Source organism: Cardiocondyla obscurior, linkage group LG12 (genome assembly GCF_019399895.1).
Source record: "Cardiocondyla obscurior isolate alpha-2009 linkage group LG12, Cobs3.1, whole genome shotgun sequence".
Lineage (NCBI taxonomy): Eukaryota > Metazoa > Arthropoda > Insecta > Hymenoptera > Formicidae > Cardiocondyla > Cardiocondyla obscurior.
Window position 1 is genome coordinate 6,430,361 of NC_091875.1, and position 18,880 is coordinate 6,449,240.

Consider the following 18,880-nt stretch of genomic DNA (forward strand, 5'->3'; position numbering starts at 1 on the left):
AATAACAATTTACATGTAAACTTGCGAAACTCGACGAAATTCTGCGAATGGAAAATTATTGAATTAGCGATATACTCTCTAATACGTGATGTATACAGCAAACATCGCGCAAATTGTCACGGCGTACCGTTTGCATAACTCCAAATTATGGAAATTCGACTTATCTCGTTAACGTGTACTGTCCTGCAGCAATTTGAGTAAAGCCAATTTTGATCGTTGCAACACAGCACACAGCACAATCAAAGAATAACGTGTTCTCGTTCATTTATACATTATTCTCGCGAGTATCGTTTCCACTTACATTTTTTCTAATACTCAGGATGATTGAATAATACAGAGAAGTTCTATTTTCGTCTCGGGAATGATTGAGAAGAAAAAAAAAAAAAAAAAAATTCAATAAAATTGACAGAGTAAAACAAATTATTATTCTATAATAGAATGGAACTTAATCAACGAGAGACTAGAGAAGTCAACACGCAATTCGTGCCTTTATTGGAAATTGTCTTCTTGCGAAACAAGGCGTTACTTTCTTCGTTCTACGTGAAGCTAAAGAAAATTGTTTACTGCATCGACTCGTTTGTGTGCGTGCATATTTAACGTATTGCGTGCTGCGTGCCTGCGTACCTGCGTGCCCGCACATCTATGCAAAAAGTAACTAAAGATATGATTTACCGTATATTAAAGTCTACCGAGTAACGTTCGTGAGAACCTGTCATTACGTAGTCTTGCAAACCGCAATTTAGACCGTCAACATTTTTTTTTCAGCCGATGAACATCTTCAATATGAGAAACGATGTTGGGAATGGCTTCTTCGGTCCTTCGTTCTTCGTGCACAAAATTCGCGAAGTACCGAACAAACGTACTTTTTGTTATTCAAATTGTATATTATAATCAGTTCGATTAAAGTCAGGAAAATACGTCGGATAGGAATATCCGATCTAAACGCGTGCTATCACAGCAGTCTAATACACTGCAAATCGAAACGAATACATCGCCAACAGCTATCTACGCGCAATTATCTTAGATGCGATGCATAAATTACCAGTAACTACGCTCTTATGCAAAATGCTATATTGCATAGCTGGTGCAATCTTTTAAATAATCAACAGATAGTATTAAAAATAAATATCGTACAAATGGTTATTACAATATGTGTAATAAAAATACTGTTTATGTGACAATAACTGATTACCGATTTACATGTAAATAAATTTTATAAAGCTAACATATACGAAAGACAATAGTAATATAAAAAAAACGTTAAAAATATTTTTTCTTTAATAAATTATCTCCGATATAAAAAAAAATTTTTACAGATAGTAAAAAAATGTTTTTTAAAGATTTTATTTCTTTGAATCGTTTTAAGCATCGAACAAACATTTCAAAATGCATTTATTTACTTGTCATTAATTCGAGAAATAAAAAGTATTTTCTTTAAAACTTGTTTCTTGTTTACTTACAGCTCAGCATATGGCAACTCTCAAGGTTCGTACGTAACAATGAGTTCTCCGCGCCAACAACAGCACAGTGGACAGCAGTTATTAATGTTACACCAACAACAACAACAGCAGCAACAACAGCAGCAGCAGGCACAAATGCAACACATGCAATACATGCATTCTCAGCAGCAGCAGCAGCAGCAGCAACAGCAGCAGCAGCAGCATCAACAGCAACAGCAACAATTACAACAAATGCAATACAGAAGTCCTACTGGAGGCAGTCCGACTACTATGCAACCTAACAATATTCCAGAGACAAATAACAATACTACAACCAGCGAAGATAGCGATGATAGCACTCCACATTCTGGTGGAATGATTGCTATGGCTAAACGTGAGCCACCGTCACCAGAAACAGCTGATGTTGGAGCAAAAAATCAAAGAAAAACAAAGCCACAAAAGAAAAAGAAGAAAAGAGATCCTAATGAGCCACAAAAACCCGTATCAGCGTACGCTCTTTTCTTCAGAGACACTCAGGCAGTAATAAAAGGGAAACATCCAAATGCCAGCTTTGGTGAAGTATCTAAAATTGTTGCATCAATGTGGGATGCATTAGATATTGAACATAAAAATGTAAGTATTTAAAATTTTAACGATCTTACGTATTTCTATTATTTATTTGATGATTATATTGAGTATAATTGTCTTACTACAAATAATTGTGATAAATGGTACTTAACATAATTATAAATTTATTTTTACATAGTATTACAAAAAGAAAACCGAAGCAGCTAAGAAGGAATATTTGAAAGCTCTTGCGGCATACAGAGCATCTCTCGTAAGCAAAGGTGCGGGTGAAAATGAACAAAAACAGCAAACACAGCAACCACAACAGCAAATGCAATACAGCGGATACACAGGCTATGCCAACAATACTGCGCCAGGAAATGTTACATATCAAGTCTACAGCCCTCAGCATCAACCTTCGTCACCTCAACAACAGCAGCAGCAGCAAATGACTGCTAATAAAAAATCCCCTCATCATTTAACTATGCAAGGAAATTCTCAACAAGTATGAATAAGTTAATATTTATTAAAATTTTTGAAAAAGAAATTTGACAAGCAAATATAATCCCACATAAAGATAAATTATATTTTTTTTATACTTGAAAAAATATTTTAATTTTAATAATTAGTGTTCGAATATTACTAATTATGGTAAGGAATATTATATTTTTATTTTTTATAGGGTTTAATGGGCAATGTAATGGCGCCACCGCACATGACACAACAGCAACAGCAGCATATGCAACAGCAAATTTCACAACAGCAATATATGCAGGTTATTTAAATGTATTTTTGTATATATCTATTTTTTTTACTTTTTTTTACATTCTATAATATTTTGAAACATTATTTACAGGTACCTCAACAACAGCAAGTACAAGTGCAACAGCAGCAGCAACAAATGATGCATACAAGTCCGCCTAGAGCAGAATTTATAAAATCAGAAGATATATCGATAAAATCTGAAACATTATCTAGTTCTTCGTCACCAGTAAATCCTTCACAAGTAGCTATGACAGGACAAGTTGCACCATCTTGTATACATCAAGGATGTCCCAATCCTGCTATATCTAATAACGAATGGGAAGATGAATATTGCAGCAACGAGTGTGTGGTTAGCCATTGCAGGTGAGTAAAAATATTATATTTTATTTTTGCATTTTAAATTAATTCATATATTTCTTTTATCATCTGTTTTATAATGTTTTATAGAGATGTATTTAACACGTGGGTATCTTCAAATCAAAATCCTCAACAAAACTATTCTACAGTTAAATAGATGTTCTCCAAGAGATAAACTGCAGCAATGGCCTCTGCTCGACAGTCCGTTGTTGATCTGTAAAGTAAAATATTTAAATGGATGTGTATACATAAGCTGGTGAATGACAACTTTTTAAATTATCATCAAGACTATTCATGCAGCAACTGAGATATAGAAATTTATGGATAATTTAAAGTTGAATGGTAATAGCGTACAGATGTATTCTGTATATGCGTGCGTTGCAAGAGAACAAAAAGACAAGACAGAGAAGAAAAAAATATAATAGTGAAATAAAGATAAAATTGTTTCTTTTAAAAAAAAAAGCAATGTATATTGAAAAGCCTTATCCAAAAACTTATACTCTGGCCAAAAAACCTTTGTTTGTAAGGAGTGTATTATAACTTGAATAATTTAAATTATTGCATTTACTTATATTTATGAGAAGTTAAACAACAGGTAAATTTTTTTAAAATATTTTCTGCTGCTCCTTACTAACAGACAAAACGTGCCAATTATACAGGCATATTTGTTTCTTCTTTCATACTCTATAAATAATATTATAATTTTTTACAGTTTACCGAACAAAAATTATTTTCTTATAATAAAATTATCCCACCTATACACACAAGATGTTTTCGAACTAATTGACAAATCGGAAGGTGTAAATTTTATGTAAATTTATTACCTTTGGATTTGTGTCAATAGTTTGAAAGCCCTGTATAGCTGTATATGTTTCTCTCAACTTTATACTTGTCATTTTAATATAGTCAGCAAAGCACAAGTACAAGCAAATAAAATATATAAATAAGTGCATTACGTTCGATGTGTGTTTTGTTTATACTATAAAAACAATGCCTAAGTAAAAAAAAGGATTTATATAGTTTACTATTACGTACCATAATTGCTAATTATTACGTTTTATTTTAATATCTAAGACTTAAGGATAAAATTTATATCTGTTAATATATTCTTTGATTAGGTATATATTTTTAATTGCTTTTAATTATAAACGTCTTATTTGCATTGTGTGTGAGACTGTGCGTGCGCGTGTGCGTTTTCGTATGTATGCGTGGGTGTGTGTTCGTTTGTATGCAGGGAGTCCCAGGTCATTAAATACCTGCTAATAGATTCCTGAAATTAATTTGAAATAAAAGTTATAATGACAAACGGTAATTTTTTAAATGGAGACCATTTAAAGAGGTTTAATCCAATTGTTTAAAATTTGCACGTTTAGATCAGCCTTTGCAAAAATGTATTTTTTAATTAAGGGTCCACAGGAGTGACGGCCGGACTCCGAATTAATATTTGGAGATTTTGTGCAGCGAATGCAAAACTTCAGTTTCATGACATTCGATGCTTAAAAATAAACTACTTTTAATATGTAGATATAATTTTTATTTTTATTTATATTATAAAAAATAATAATTTTAAATATTTTTATTAATACTGCCTGCTTTCGTTTTATCTCAAATATTTCCCATTTAAAACTGATCTTTTGAATTTTCTAGCATCAATATAAAAAGAAAATTACGTTCGGCAAAAGCACGTTTTTCTTTTTATTGAGTTTCACGTTTGTACGTTTTTTTAATTTTTATATTACTTCAATGATTACAATGTTTAAAAATATTAAAAAGTTCTTTAACAATAGAATAAATAATATTTAATATATCCTTGATTATAGTTAAATAAGTACAATAATTTAATCATTTACTGTAATTTACTTTCAATTCCAGGGTTTTGCGGCATCATCGTCCGAAAAGTATGAGAAGATATAAGAGAATAAGCCGCTCCCGGCGCCACCGTTGCCTCAAAGCCTCGAGACTTGAGAGAGGTTAGAAAGATTGATGTCATTGATTTAGTATAGTTTCTATCGGAGAAAGAGGAGATGACATGAAAAGTTCTAAAGATTTTTTATAAAGAACGAGATTTGTTTAATGTACTAAGTTTTACGCGTATCAAATTATTTCAGTAAATTTACATATATATATATTTTTTTTTTTAACTGTATATGTAGATATGTAATTACTGAGTATCTGTTTATTGTAACATTATATTGGAACGCTACATTTATTCTAAACAATGGCGTGGTCGTATTATCAACGTATCATAGCTGTACTTCAAATAATTACTGGCTCGTTTAATACTTTATCTGTTAAGTAAGTAATTATTATAAATATGAAAATTAATTATATATATATATGTGTATGTTATTATATTGTGTATATACAGTATAAATGATAAAATTACGGTACAGGAAAGAATCTCTGTAATCAATGTTATAGATACTAAAATTTCATATTAAATTTATCTAGATATGCTGATCTACAAGTTGTAGTTGGTGAAGATGAACAACTTAGACATTTTAACCATCCTTTTATGCAATCACTGTTTATGTTTTTTGGAGAAGTTCTTTGTCTTGTAGCATTTAAATTCTTCTATTATTATTACAATCGAAGGAGTGTAAGTATTTATAGTTTTTTTTTAAATTTTATTGTGTATTACATTAAGTTATTTGTAGGATGGTTCTGTGGATAATAATGTACTCACTAAAGGATCAAGGACTTTTAATCCTTTTGTTTTACTAATTCCTGCATTGTGTGACATGTTTGCAACATCCATAATGTACATTGGCCTGAACATGACTTATGCAAGTAGTTTTCAAATGTTGCGCGGATCAGTGATTATGTTTACAGGATTATTTTCTATTGGATTTCTTAATAAAAAATTGGAATTAAGAGAATGGATAGGTATTGGTTTTGTTATAGCAGGCTTAGCATTTGTTGGAGTTAGTGATATATTAATAATGGAAGACAATGATATGAGTGTAAATTCTGTAGTCACTGGGGATTTACTTATTATATTTGCTCAGGTACAGTTTTTATTTATCATTATCCCTTCATTACTGCTATTTAAATCTATAAAATTATAAAGTATTACATTAATTTGATATGAAATATTTGTGCATGTATTAATCAATATGTTAATTCTATAAAATAATTATCAAATTTTATATATAAAAGGTAATAACAGCTATTCAAATGGTTGTTGAGGAAAAATATGTGGCACAACAAGATATCCCTGCATTACAAGCAATTGGATGGGAAGGTTAGTATATTGATTTTCTTTTTATATGTAGAATTGGTTAATAATGTTAAATTTTACTTCGAAAATATTAAATCCAATTTTACATTTTTTTTTATAGGTATCTTTGGCTTCATTGGTATTTCTATCGCTTTAATTCCTCTCAATTATATTACCGCACCACCACCGTTTACGGATAATTCACGTGGTACACTTGAATCCAGTGTAGAAGCTCTTAACCAAATAAAAAATAATACTCCGTTATTGATAGCAACCCTCGGTCAGTTTATCATTTTTCTTTTTATTCATAAATTTTTATTTTCTGTTATTAAGTGTAAATTAAATATTCGATCATCAAATATAAATTTCTAATATTTATTATAATATTTATTTCGTATTACAGGTATTGTGTTTAGTATTGCTTTTTTTAATTATGCTGGAATTAGCGTCACAAAAGAAATAAGCGCTACAACGAGAATGATTTTAGATAGTGTTCGTACAGTTGTGATATGGATCTTCTCTTTAAGTTTTCAGTGGCAAAGGTTTCATTATATGCAGGTATGATTAGAAAAAAATAATTTATTGTTAGTATTAATATGTGTAGTAAAAGACAGATAATTTTTTATTGCAGCTCATTGGTTTTATAATTCTTTTAATCGGTATGGCATGTTACAACAATATTGTTATTCCACAATTAGTTTTAAAATATCGACGTCAACTGGGACGCCATACAGTACCGGAAAATGAAACTCATATTATTAATACCGCTGCAGACGATGTGCAAGAAACAATATAAATATCTATGTAAAGGATCATTCAAAACATTGTAAAACCATGACATTCGACATTTATGAAAAAACTCGGTTAAAAATGTTTTATACAGTTTGTGCATAGCACAAACATTTTAACTTGGTTGAACTCATATTAATATAACTATATACATAAAGCGCTTCCAATGAGATTTCTATATGCTGTGAGCTCGAGTCTGGATTTTTACAACTTTTGATTTAATGTACTTCAGTAACAATTTCTGCTGAAATAAACGTAGGCAACAAATTCTGTTTGCCAAAAGATTATACATAAAAAATGTAATTTTTTATCGTATAAAATTAATTTTATTTTTGAAATTATTTTAATTATTTTATTTTTATATATATATTTTTATATAATATATCAAGAAGATTCTGAAATTTTACTGCAAACAAGAGGACACGCGGCCACGAGAAGAGCATTGGTTTCGAAACGAAGACGTCGAGGCATCCGCGTGTGTTCTCTCACGACTCATCATGTATGCATGTATGTATGTATGTATGTATGTATGTATGCATGTATGGACCTGTATCTAGTGAAACGCTGTGATTGGTCGACGCGTAGTTTCCCTAGCGCGCCGACCAATCACAGCGCTCCATCGATCGCCTGATTGCGAGCTGGTAACAAGGTACGTGAGTCGTGCTACTGCGTAAAACTAGAGGTCATGACGAGCACGCGGTCCGAGTTCGAAACGAAAATGTCGAGGCATCCGTGCGTTGTAGCCCGTTTCTCGTATCGAATTCGAAGATTTGAGACGGTCGGAAGTGTCGTGGACTATCTCGTGAGTGTCCAGCACGCGGAAGAATGACTCGACAACTACTGCGTACTAAAGGTCACGGCGAGCACGCGGTCCGAGTTCGATACGAAAATGTCGAGGCATCCGTGCGTCGTAGCCCGTTTCTTGTATTGAATTCGAAGATTTGAGACGATCGGGAGTATCGTGAACTATCTCGCGGGTATCGTGGACTATCTCAGAAGTATCGTGAACTATCTCGCATCCGCCATCGTCAGAACGTGAGATCCGCACCTCGCGCGCGTCTTCTCCGTCGCGGCTAAGACTCTCAACGTGTTTTGAGTGATTGATTTAAAGAACTTGAGAAAGACAGTGCGGGATTTAAAGAACTTGAGAAAGACAGTACGGGATTTAAAGAACTTGAGAAAGACAGTGCGGCATTTAAAGAACTTGAGAAACACAGTGCGGGATTTAAAGAACTTGAGAAAGACAGTGCGGGATTTAAAGAACTTGAGAAAGACAGTGCGGGATTTAAAGAACTTAAGAAAGACAGTACGGGATTTAAAAAACTTGAGAAAGACAGTGCGGCATTTAAAGAACTTGAGAAAGACAGTGCGGGATTTAAAGAACTTGAGAAAGACAGTGCGAGAAACGTTTCATATCACGGCCGTGTTTCATTCGCCGCTTGGTGCAAGCGCAAGGATCAACCTGACATCCCGAGGACATCCTGAGAGGAGGAGGAGGCCCAGGAAGGGTATCCTGCCCCGGCGGAGCAACCCCAGGGTAAGTATAAATTTGTCTTTGGAATAAAATGCTTTGAATGTGATATCTACAAAATAATTCTTTAATTTGTGTGTTTCAGATCAAGAGAAACTCCGCTGCTTCGCATCGTTTAATGAGAACTTTAAGTGCCGTGCGCCGATATCAGTCATCATACGAACCGCAGCCGGTTCGTCGGTCGTTTCGGGAGTGCCGCTAGTTTTTCGGCGTTTTTTTAACGATTTTCTTTTTCATTTTCGGAAGTGCGTTCGCGAGTTACTTGTGCGCGGAAGGATGGCTCGTCACGTCCCATCTGAGAGGATGAGCAGGCCCACCAGGAGGCATCATGCATCGGCGGAGCAACTTATAGGTAAGCATGAATTTTATTAAATTATATCTTTATTAAAAAAAAAATTTTTATCTTTTTTTTTATTAATCTTGTTAATTTTTCGGCACGTCTACATTAATATTTTTCTTTTTATGTTACAGCCACCGGCAGAATTTTACAACTCCGCTGTATGCAGATTGGGTAAGCCTGTAACCTGTCTTCTTTTTCAGGATTTTCTTTTTTCAGCAGTGCGAAAAAATAACGCGCGATATAGTGTTCAGTAAATTTCGCGACAGTAGAATCACGGTCGGGATGATTCGCGAGTGACTTGTGCGCGGAAGGAGGACTCGTCACGACGTCCAAACTGAGAGGAGGAGCAGGCCCGGGGGGCATCCTGCATCGGCGGAGCAACTTTTAAGTATAAAAAAAAAAAAATTTTTTTTTTTATTAATCTCACTAACTGACATGTACATTAATATAATATTTTCTTTTTTATGTTACAGTCACCGGCAGAACTTCAACTCCGCTGTAACTCACGCAGGTTGGTGGTAAGTCGCACAATTTTTTTTTCGTGGTTCGTAATTAGGTCTCTTGAACCAGCAACCCGTCGTCGATATAGGTTACTCAAATTTAATTATCGTATAGGAATTATTATAAATAATTAATGTCCCCAATTATAATGACGCGCACAAATTGGGTGGGAAAAACTTTTTAGAAAAATAGCACACGCGAAGAGTAGTTTGTTCTAGTAGTTAGAAATATGAACATTAAATGTTTAATTGTTAAAACTTATTCTTGAATCAATAAATGATACATGTATATCAGGAAAGTAATATTAAAAAAATTTAAATGTTTTACAAAATTTATACATATTTCACAAATGATTTAAAAACATTTAAAATGATTCATTTTTTACCTATATCAATACAGGCGCGTTAAATAGTTTTTTTTTATCTCCTATTCTATTATCTTCAATTCAAGCATTATTTTTAATGAATATATTTAAAAAAACTCTTATTAATATTCATCATATTAAAATATTAATACCATATTCTGAGCCTTGTAACTTAGAAAATTATTTAAACAAAACTCTGAAATTAATGTTCAAGAGATGCTCTGTAAAAAAAAAAGAAAAGAAATTAGCAATTAGCAACTATTAATCATATATAACAAATAATATATAAAGTTATAAAAACTTAATTTTATAAAAAAAATGTCCCGTTTCATCTATTTGAATAATTTTTACTTTACCTCTTTTGGAATCCATACATGCTTAACAAGTTTTGTTGTCTAGAAACTGATGGAGATTGTTTACTTTGACGTGGCTGGTTTCTTTTTTTTGTTAAATTAAGTTGTGATACCTAAAATTTTTTTTAATAATTAATATTTTATATTAATTTATTAAAATTTTTGAACGTGTGTATATTTACCCGATTTGTTGAACTTTGTTCCTTAAACATATCTTTTTTATACAAGACTTGATCATCTTTTGTGTTTGACCATTTCAATAAATTATTTTGTAGGCTATTCATATTTTCATAATTAGTTACGTTGTCAGTTTCTATGTTAGAATGTGACGTAAAATTTTTTCTTGAGATGTAGTTCTTGTCAGTCACTGAATTAATTGATGATGTATTATTTTTTTTATCATTGGAGATTGATATTTCAGAAATATTTTTACAAGTATTAATTAGATAATTATTATGATCTGATGAAACTGTACAGTCAATATTTGTCATAGATAATGTTTTTTCTAATTTTTTTGAACCAATGATTTGCACTGCACTTGTACTCATATTTGGAATAGCATCATCGTTCGTATTTTTTAAAATGGCCTCAATTTTGTCATTTTTAGATTCAAGTGCATTGTGTTCTTTGTCTTTCTGTTTTGAGAAATATTTGCTTTCTATTACAGCATTGTCATCGATTATAGTTCGTCTTATGCGCATTAAATTTTTTCCTCTTCTCTGACAATTTCCATTAAACAAAACACTTGGTGAAGTTTTAAGATCAGATACTTGTGTAACAAATGGATTTCTTTCTTTACACGTTTCTGGTGATACGTAATCATTTGGTAAATATAAATAATCTTCCGATTTTTTAATATTTTTCTGATTGGAAATCAGCTTAGCGTCTTGATCTGAATTGTACACATCCAAAAGAGTAGTTTTATCAAAATCTTGTTCTTCTGAAAGCTTATCACTTTGCTTACTTGAATTAGCTGAACTATTATGCAACTTTAATAAAATATGCGAATCTATTGAGGGCTTTCTTTTTTCAGTACGCTCTTTTCTAATTGACGAATTTAAAACCTTAGGAGAAGTACCGTGATATTTCATTTTTGACATATAGCTGCTCGACCAAATACTAGTACTTTGAATTGACATTGTTTGTTCCGCTTCTGTATTCAGCTTTCTTTTTCGTATCTGCAAATAATAAAAATATGATTAATATTTTATTTGAATTATTAGAGGTACTTTAAAATACCGTATAGTTTTTTTTTTAAATGATCTATAATATCGTTCGATAATAATTTATTTACTTACAAATGGATCAAAGTTGTGGGCCATTCTTAAGGTACTTGGATCGCAATTACCGAGGGCTAATTGTAAAGCAACATCTGCATCTAATTCTTTTCCAGCATATTGTAATTGGTCTTCAGTAATATCAGCGGGGGGTGGATTTAATCGTACCTGTTTCCTTCGTAACGGACAGAATACTAATTGATGCTTGAATGTTATATCGGCTAATATAAATGCGTCTCTATATTCTTGTGTCACGACTAATGATTTCATATTAAGAATAGAGCCCATACGTATCAACGCCTTAAAAAAAAAAAACAAAAAGACACTAAATTAACATCGCTCAACATCATACTATTATGTGCATTAATATAAAATTTGTAACTGCTTATTTCACTGCTAAAGTTTAGAAAATTCTTTAGTTAAATTTAATATAGCAACTAACTTTGTGTATATTGTCATCTGTGTTCTTCATAATAAATTTTTGTGCTTTTTTTAAACCAATACCAGGAAGAGAAGGAAGATAATCACAACCAGATAAAATACAAATATGCCGGAACTTATTTATGTCAAATTCTTCAGGTTTCAAATTCATTGCCATATGTAATCGGTCCTGTTCAATTAAAACTCCATTTCCATTAAAATCCATTTTGAAAAACATCTACAATAAAACGAAATACATTTCATCAATATTATTATAAATATGTATCATGTAATGCGCGTAGTATGTGATAAATCTATGATGAAAGATCCGCGTTTTCAATTATCTAAGCTGAGATAAGCAGGGATGATTCAACACCCGTAACTCCCGATGAGGCTTTGTTCATACTTTTCTTTGTATGCTTGCTTGAATGCAAACCACCAGTAAGTCAAAGCATATAATTTCTTACTAACAAATGTACAACAAATTTATATAATATTTAAAATATTTAATTTAATTTTTATTTTTCTGAATTTTTTAAATATATTACTTTTTATTAACTGTCTTTGTCTTTATTAAAAACTTTAGAGTTCTTTAATTAATTTATCACCAGATATCAATCATAAATTATATTAAAAATGTGCAAAAATATTTAAAACAAAACATTGTCATTCTATCATTATTAAAAGCAACAATAAAATCATTAATTTCTTTGTTAAGGTAAAAATATGCATCACAAAATACTCTGTATGTCATACTAACTTTTTTGCATCCAAATAATGTTAAATCACTATCCTCTGTTATAACAACATCAGCTATACCACTAATATTTAAATATGCCAACTGTGCATCAGCTTCATAAGGAGCAGTAATACAATCAATATTATTATTCTGGCAATGTTTGATTAATTCTAATGCCATTTCATAAGTGATATCTATAGCACGTTTCATTATATTTTTTCCCTCTTCAACCTTGCCCATTTGTATCAATTCATTTGCCTTACGACGATTTATTTGTCTGTTTCTGCAAATAAATTTAATATAATTAGAAATATATATTAATTTGAAATTCAGTAATAATTGCATCAACTTAGTGTAGTTCTCAAAAACAAATAGAATAATTTTGTAACTTTAGAATATTTAAATCACTCTATTTTTACATACTCCCTTCTTTTAATTTCTGTGTGCTCCTTAGCTGGCAGGCGTCTTCCATCAAACACTAAGATAGGTTTTATCTTGAATTTTGAAAGCATGTTTATATACTTCATACAATATGAAACATACCTGCAGATTGATTTAAAAGGAAAGTTATTTATCGCCGAGTGTCATAAAAGAGAGAAAATGCCAACGTGTGTAGATAACTATAATCGTTACTTACGCGTTTGTTGTTTCTCCCATCATTATTTTGTCAGCGCAAGAAAACACACCTTTGTGTAGCCAACAATAAGAATCGATTGCGACTGTGCAACCGGAAAATTCTTTAATATTCTTCTTTGCAGATGACTTTTCTAGGAACGGTAATAACCCTGTGATGCCCATATTAACTTAAATCGTAATCTATAACAAATAACTCGTAACATAAAATAGTGTTAAACGTACTCCGTATATACAACATCTGATCGTGATCACATTGCCGCCAGATTCAGGCACAACAAGATGTCGCTAAGATCACCATCCTACCTTTCACAATTGTTGTTTTTTTTAGACTGAAGCTCCAATAGAAAAATAGTTACATGCGAAACAAACTCTCCTATTCGATTTTCTGTTGAACCTAACCTTTAATTAAATTAATTGGATCCTGCTTAAAGTAAGGCTCCGATACGTTGCAATTTTATTGCGTATCTGGCGATCGAGAGAAAAAAAAATAAGTCATATAAAAAGTTCGTAGATAAGAGTGTAAGATGAAAGCTAATGCTAGTGATCCATGGCGTAAAACGTGTGCGGACACGGCGATTGATAACGACGGCTTGCCTAACGATCGGTTTGAAGATTCTTTCTTGAACGAGGATATTAATTATCGTCGGCTATCCGACTCCGAGCAGTACTTGCAGAAGCTGTGTAAGACGTTGCGTATTTGGCATATGGTATTTTTTCTCTTTTACGTTTATTAATTCTCTTCCAACAACAGATTCTAGATTGAAAGTACTTCAAGGCGGTACTACGAAAAAGGACCTCGTAACGTCGCTATCAGTAGCAAAAGAGGATTGTATTGCGCGTTTAATTACCTCGGGGAATAATCCCCATTCTGAAGAAGAGGCCGAGTTGGCATCAAATCCTGTGATACGACACATAGCTCCCCATCTGCAAGTGAGCACATTCATTAAAATTAATTATTCTGTAACGTGATTGCCGGTGATTCTAACCTTACAAAATAAGTATTAATATTATTTTGCCGAAAAAATTTTATCTGTAAATTTATTTGATTTATTTAGGCTTTAACAGCAAGTGAATTAGTTCACCTTTTAAAAGCAGATGTACTTGAAGCAACTGTACAAGCTGAGAAAGAACAAGATATTGTAACAGAAGAATCACAAGTGTGTCAGCCATCAACAGATCATAAAGCAGAAAATAATAATTAGTTTTGATTAAGTTACTTTATAATACATCATGTCAGTTGAAGCTCTATCTGGCAAAGTTTTTTTACTAGTAACAGGAGCAAGTCGTGGAATTGGTAGGCAAATTGCTATAACATTCAGTTCTCTGCTGGAGGAAGGCTCACATGTGTTTTTATTAGCAAGAAATAAGGATGCATTGAAAGAAGTTGCAAGTAATATACCTTCTAAAGTTAAAGTTTTCACTGCTAGTGCAGATTTAAGTAAGTTAACTGATGCTAAATCTATTAAAGGTAAATCAAACTTCTTAATTTCAAATTTTAGTATATTTAACACTTTGTGGAAAAAAAACAATATTGTTATTAAAATATTCTAGAACTTATGTTGGAAGCTTTGCCAGGAACAACTACCAATGCATTTGACCGAGTAGTTGTAGTGCACAATGTAGGTACCATGGGTGATGTCTCTCAAGCTGTGAATAATATATTGGACATAAACACTTGGAGAGAATTTTATGATTTAAACTTTTTCGTACCTGCTGTATTAAATGCAGTAATCATGGAGATGTTTAATACCATTAAAAAGACAATTATTAACATCACATCTTTATATGCTATTCAGGCAGGCATTGGATGTGGTCAATATTGTTCAGTAAAAGCGGCACGAGAAATGTATTTCAAGGTGTGTACACGCGCGCGTGTTAAAATGTATATTTTTTTTTTCCAATTAATTCACTTTTTTTGTATAGGTCTTTGCATTGGAAAATCCCGATGTTAATGTGTTAAGTTATTCTCCTGGGCCTGTTGATACGGATATGTTTAAAACGGTATGTAAAAATCTCAGTGATACGAAAGCTAAAGAGAAATTTAACGAGATGCGAGAAAAAAAAACTGTATTAACTGCAGAACAAACTGTTAATCGTCTTGTACAAATCTTAAAAGAACATAAATACAATTCGGCCGATCATGTGGATTATTATGACGAATTGTAAAGCAAAAAATACGCTACGCATAAAAAGAAACATGGAGGGATAAAATAAAATTTTCCAGCAAATTAATATATATTATTTTATTTGTTTTCGATATTAAATATTTTATAGAAAAGACGCGTATCTTGGAGTTTTTTTTTTTCGTCCTTTACAAAGGTAATATCATATAATAATCTCAACAAATTTTTTAAGTCATTAATTAAAAATTGTAATAAGAAGAAAAATATAAAAATGAACTGCTTATTTACAGTACATATATATAAAATTGTATATCTATATAAAATCTACGAATGTACAGTCATATGTACATAAAGTATCTTTCTAATTATTGCTAAAGTATGTATATAAAAATTAATTATTTAGGTTGTGACATTTTATACAGTTTTCTCTTAAAAAGAAATTAATGACTCGCGTCATTATCTTCTACTAATGGAGCAAAAACTACTGTTGTATTTTTTCTCATTTGTATCTGCATATATATCAGTATCACAATAGTTATAATTGAAAATACTGCTGACAAGAACCACACCGGTAAAGGATATAAAGGTGGCATGTAGTGAGAATAGAGAAAAGTATACAAAGAAACCGCCATAAATGGTAACAATGTCTCTACAAATATGGTTACAGAGAAAACTTTTCCTGTGGAAATAATATGTGTTTTGTATATATATATTTTTTTTGTTAATTTTTTTGGCAATTTTGAATTATATAACTTGTTTATGATTATTAATAAAAAAAAAGCTTTACCTGCATCATTGATAGGAACCGCTTTAGATAATATAGCACGTATCATTGGTCGGGATATCTCACCGAACATTCCTAGTATCACCGATAAATACATATGCCAAGACTGCCACGTAAAGGCATTTACCAAGACACTACCACATGATGATATAATAGATATTATGGTAATTACAGTTTCTGGAAACCCTGCATTACACAAATATCTCGATAAAATTATTGTAATAAATAACAAACTATCTATATTGTCAAAACTAGTACAGTACCTGCATATATCATTAATTTAATGCCAAATATTGTTCCAATTATCGTCACGACAATGCTCACGGCTAGATAAATAGAGTAATTTTCTACGGTCCAGCCAAGTCGCGCGCTCACAAACAGATATCCAATAGCGAGATTACCTTCGCAAACAATCAGGAGCAACGTAAGACAAGCTATACAGCTCCAGACTAACGACCTGTTGAATCCATCTCTTTTTTTGATACACACATTAAAAAGATCCTTTATTAACGTATAGTCAAATATGTTGCGAATACCCTATAAAGACGAATGAGATCGATAATTACGATATTTTATTTGAAACAATAAATTATTAATTTTTTAGTTATATCATGCATCTACTTTTATAGAAAAATTAATTTAATAAGTGATTTGCAAACACTTACAGAGGTTTGACTTTGTATAGTTTCTGGAACAAAAAACAATATGTGTAGCGTTGCTAGAGTACAAAGCACAGCTGCAATACCGAATACCGCAGTGTATCCGTATGCTTCAAATATTACCGGACCAGAAAGCAATCCGATTAAGACACCGAGAGACTTCAGTGCACTTAACAAAGTTAAATGCCATGCTCGTTCGTTATCGCTCGTTATATCGGTAATATAACACATTGAGGCTAACATCAATACATTTATGCCACCGAATAAAGCAACAGGGATGTATGCTATCAGCAAATACCAACATACAATATCCCAATTAGCCATTATAGAGAGCAGAAGATAATTTAAAGACGTGCCTAAAGGAAAATATATTAAATAAATTTCTGACTTTTTTTTTTTCGATTTCAATGGAACAAATAATTACGAGAACTTTACAATAACGAAGTATGCACCATAAATTAATGATAATAATACCATTTTTGTTAAATTAATTCTTATTGTCTATTCTATGAATTTTTCAATCGATTAATTTGTTCATATCGGTAATTATTATTCAGTACTTTACTAAATAACTGACTCTTTTCTACCTCTGCATTTGTTATAAAAGTATAGTTACTTATATATCCTGAAAGTATAACAGGTTTCCTTCCATATTTATCGCTCCATGGTCCTAGAAATAATACAAGGAGTGATGGAGAAACACTTTCCATGAAAAATTTACTCATCACAATTAGGCTTGCATACGGTTGGACCTTAGAATTAATTTTGTGCGCCTCCTCGCTAGTGCTATTGTTATGAAGAATTAGGCACTCTGTTTGATTTATTTTAAATATTGTGGTACATGTACGATATACTATCAGATCTGTCAAGATAGTAGCTGCAACATTAAATGCACATAGAAAAGTTGTATTAAACAAAAGATTAGTTTATTAGTTTATTACCTGACATTGCTATAGCAACTAGCAGCAGTACTATAGGTGGTTGTACAAGAAAATAAGGTCTCCATTTTGAGGTAATTTGGTCCATTATCATTTATAACGCTTATCTGATAGCCAAACGCTCTCTGAGCATAAATACAGTTACTGAGATTCACAAAAGATTCAATACCGTGCAATAATGTAACAAATAACTGATAAAACGGTTTGCGAACGCACTCATTAAGAGCTTGAAATATGATTACTTGATAGCTGTAATTAGAAATTGTAGATAAGTAACGATATGTTCAATGTCTGTCAAACAAATGTCCATGATAAGTAAAACTTCTTTGTTAGAAAATTACGTGTCCGCGCGCGCGCGTGTGTGTGTGAGTACATATCATACATATACGTATATTCATGTGTGCAACTGATGAATAATAAATATTTTCTTTCTTCCTTTCGCCTATCCTTTTCAGATAAACTGGCTATGTTAATAACGCATCAGTACAGAGTTCATTTTTTGCCTTCCTGCGGAAAGAAAAAAAAAAAGGAAAACACTTGAAAACAACGCAACCGCAGTTCAGTTGACAAGAATAAATTAAACAGAGTTCGCGACGTAATTGCGTTGAATCGCTAACTATACATTTGCGATCTACCAAAATATCTACCGAATTTATACATATACTTACGAGTGATGAAGGACATGAGTCACATAATTTCCATATAGTTCATCAGCGAACAATGATGCGACGTATACTTTTTTTGATCGCAGATCGCGAGAAGAATTTGTGAGTTTTACAGCTTCAGTCAGTCAGCTGATTGAACCGAATAAGGATGTATGTATTACCGCCCACCATCTATCTTGCTACGGAGATATTTTCAAATTGGCTGAATAGAATCGAAAATCTTTCAACACAACTAAAGTACTTACGCAAATGAACGTTTTAGTTAATTAAAGACGAAAAATGCAACATGATGTTAATTACATTCGCTTGTGGAATGATTTGTGATATTGATTATAGATGGTAAAATTGGAATGAGGTACGTGCTATAATAGTTTTTATGTTCCTTGTCAGATGGCATTGCCCGGGTCGGAAAT

The 18,880-nt window shown here is 31.9% G+C and overlaps 6 protein-coding genes and 1 long non-coding RNA gene across 13 annotated transcripts in view; 5 read left to right on the plus strand and 2 right to left on the minus strand.

The window, feature by feature from the left end:
• Window positions 1–4,080, plus strand: part of LOC139107285 (TOX high mobility group box family member 3) — a 57,936-nt gene extending 53,856 nt beyond the window's left edge. For all 6 annotated transcript variants that reach the window (XM_070664749.1, XM_070664753.1, XM_070664748.1 and 3 more), the window contains 5 exons: window positions 1,463–2,072; window positions 2,206–2,511; window positions 2,689–2,781; window positions 2,863–3,134; window positions 3,219–4,080. In XM_070664749.1, coding sequence (XP_070520850.1) covers window positions 1,463–2,072; window positions 2,206–2,511; window positions 2,689–2,781; window positions 2,863–3,134; window positions 3,219–3,285 — 1,348 coding nt within the window. In that variant the 3' untranslated portion in view covers window positions 3,286–4,080. The remainder of the gene's footprint in view (window positions 1–1,462; window positions 2,073–2,205; window positions 2,512–2,688; window positions 2,782–2,862; window positions 3,135–3,218) is intronic.
• Window positions 4,081–5,157: 1,077 nt separating this feature from the next.
• Window positions 5,158–7,444, plus strand: Tango9 (transport and golgi organization 9). Its single transcript, XM_070664774.1, has 7 exons — window positions 5,158–5,423; window positions 5,580–5,727; window positions 5,786–6,136; window positions 6,288–6,372; window positions 6,470–6,628; window positions 6,752–6,906; window positions 6,980–7,444. Exons 1-7 carry the CDS (start codon window positions 5,347–5,349, stop codon window positions 7,142–7,144), a joined length of 1,140 nt encoding a protein of 379 aa, XP_070520875.1. The 5' UTR covers window positions 5,158–5,346; the 3' UTR covers window positions 7,145–7,444.
• A 59-nt stretch (window positions 7,445–7,503) lies between these two features.
• On the plus strand, window positions 7,504–9,573 carry LOC139107301 (uncharacterized). Its single transcript, XR_011546492.1, has 4 exons — window positions 7,504–8,674; window positions 8,754–9,020; window positions 9,140–9,396; window positions 9,482–9,573. It is a non-coding gene; the product is annotated as an uncharacterized lncRNA (long non-coding RNA).
• A 117-nt stretch (window positions 9,574–9,690) lies between these two features.
• Window positions 9,691–13,563, minus strand: Tos (Exonuclease tos). Its single transcript, XM_070664746.1, has 8 exons — window positions 13,300–13,563; window positions 13,086–13,205; window positions 12,684–12,945; window positions 11,946–12,161; window positions 11,525–11,803; window positions 10,409–11,404; window positions 10,230–10,339; window positions 9,691–10,094 (listed from the first exon to the last, which is right to left on the minus strand). Exons 1-8 carry the CDS (start codon window positions 13,458–13,460, stop codon window positions 10,076–10,078), a joined length of 2,163 nt encoding a protein of 720 aa, XP_070520847.1. The 5' UTR covers window positions 13,461–13,563; the 3' UTR covers window positions 9,691–10,075.
• Window positions 13,564–13,728: 165 nt separating this feature from the next.
• On the plus strand, window positions 13,729–14,500 carry LOC139107298 (uncharacterized). The gene is made up of 3 exons (XM_070664779.1): window positions 13,729–13,979; window positions 14,050–14,228; window positions 14,354–14,500. Exons 1-3 carry the CDS (start codon window positions 13,823–13,825, stop codon window positions 14,498–14,500), a joined length of 483 nt encoding a protein of 160 aa, XP_070520880.1. The 5' UTR covers window positions 13,729–13,822.
• Window positions 14,501–14,528: 28 nt separating this feature from the next.
• Window positions 14,529–15,584, plus strand: Sptr (Sepiapterin reductase). The gene is made up of 3 exons (XM_070664777.1): window positions 14,529–14,766; window positions 14,850–15,154; window positions 15,222–15,584. The coding sequence occupies exons 1-3, from the start codon at window positions 14,529–14,531 to the stop codon at window positions 15,462–15,464; spliced, it is 786 nt and encodes a 261-aa protein (XP_070520878.1). The 3' UTR covers window positions 15,465–15,584.
• Window positions 15,527–17,927, minus strand: LOC139107289 (probable peptidoglycan muropeptide transporter SLC46). 2 transcript variants are annotated; one of them, XM_070664758.1, is made up of 6 exons: window positions 17,806–17,927; window positions 17,481–17,741; window positions 16,871–17,220; window positions 16,469–16,742; window positions 16,209–16,391; window positions 15,527–16,100 (listed from the first exon to the last, which is right to left on the minus strand). In XM_070664758.1, exons 1-6 carry the CDS (start codon window positions 17,894–17,896, stop codon window positions 15,862–15,864), a joined length of 1,398 nt encoding a protein of 465 aa, XP_070520859.1. In that variant the 5' UTR covers window positions 17,897–17,927; the 3' UTR covers window positions 15,527–15,861. The 2 variants fall into 2 exon arrangements, with proteins under 2 accessions (XP_070520859.1, XP_070520858.1); XM_070664757.1 differs by having other exon boundaries at window positions 15,527–16,391.
• Between the last annotated feature and the right edge of the window lie 953 nt (window positions 17,928–18,880).

Coding starts and splice junctions, on each gene's coding strand:
- LOC139107298 (XM_070664779.1), top strand. CDS start 13,823: ATGAAAGCTAATGCTAGTGATCCATGGCGTAAAACGTGTGCGGACACG. Junction 13,980..14,049: donor GCAGTACTTGCAGAAGCTGT/GTAAGACGTTGC, acceptor TTCCAACAACAG/ATTCTAGATTGAAAGTACTT. Junction 14,229..14,353: donor ACATAGCTCCCCATCTGCAA/GTGAGCACATTC, acceptor TGATTTATTTAG/GCTTTAACAGCAAGTGAATT.
- Sptr (XM_070664777.1), top strand. CDS start 14,529: ATGTCAGTTGAAGCTCTATCTGGCAAAGTTTTTTTACTAGTAACAGGA. Junction 14,767..14,849: donor TGATGCTAAATCTATTAAAG/GTAAATCAAACT, acceptor AAAATATTCTAG/AACTTATGTTGGAAGCTTTG. Junction 15,155..15,221: donor CACGAGAAATGTATTTCAAG/GTGTGTACACGC, acceptor TTTTTTGTATAG/GTCTTTGCATTGGAAAATCC.
- Tos (XM_070664746.1), bottom strand. CDS start 13,460: ATGGGCATCACAGGGTTATTACCGTTCCTAGAAAAGTCATCTGCAAAG. Junction 13,206..13,299: donor ATGGGAGAAACAACAAACGC/GTAAGTAACGAT, acceptor ATCAATCTGCAG/GTATGTTTCATATTGTATGA. Junction 11,804..11,945: donor CAGATGACAATATACACAAA/GTTAGTTGCTAT, acceptor TTTTTTTTTAAG/GCGTTGATACGTATGGGCTC.
- Tango9 (XM_070664774.1), top strand. CDS start 5,347: ATGGCGTGGTCGTATTATCAACGTATCATAGCTGTACTTCAAATAATT. Junction 5,728..5,785: donor ATTATTACAATCGAAGGAGT/GTAAGTATTTAT, acceptor AGTTATTTGTAG/GATGGTTCTGTGGATAATAA. Junction 6,373..6,469: donor ACAAGCAATTGGATGGGAAG/GTTAGTATATTG, acceptor TTTTTTTTATAG/GTATCTTTGGCTTCATTGGT.
- LOC139107289 (XM_070664757.1), bottom strand. CDS start 17,896: ATGATAATGGACCAAATTACCTCAAAATGGAGACCTTATTTTCTTGTA. Junction 17,742..17,805: donor AGTTGCTATAGCAATGTCAG/GTAATAAACTAA, acceptor TTAATGTTGCAG/CTACTATCTTGACAGATCTG. Junction 16,392..16,468: donor TAAATTAATGATATATGCAG/GTACTGTACTAG, acceptor TGTGTAATGCAG/GGTTTCCAGAAACTGTAATT.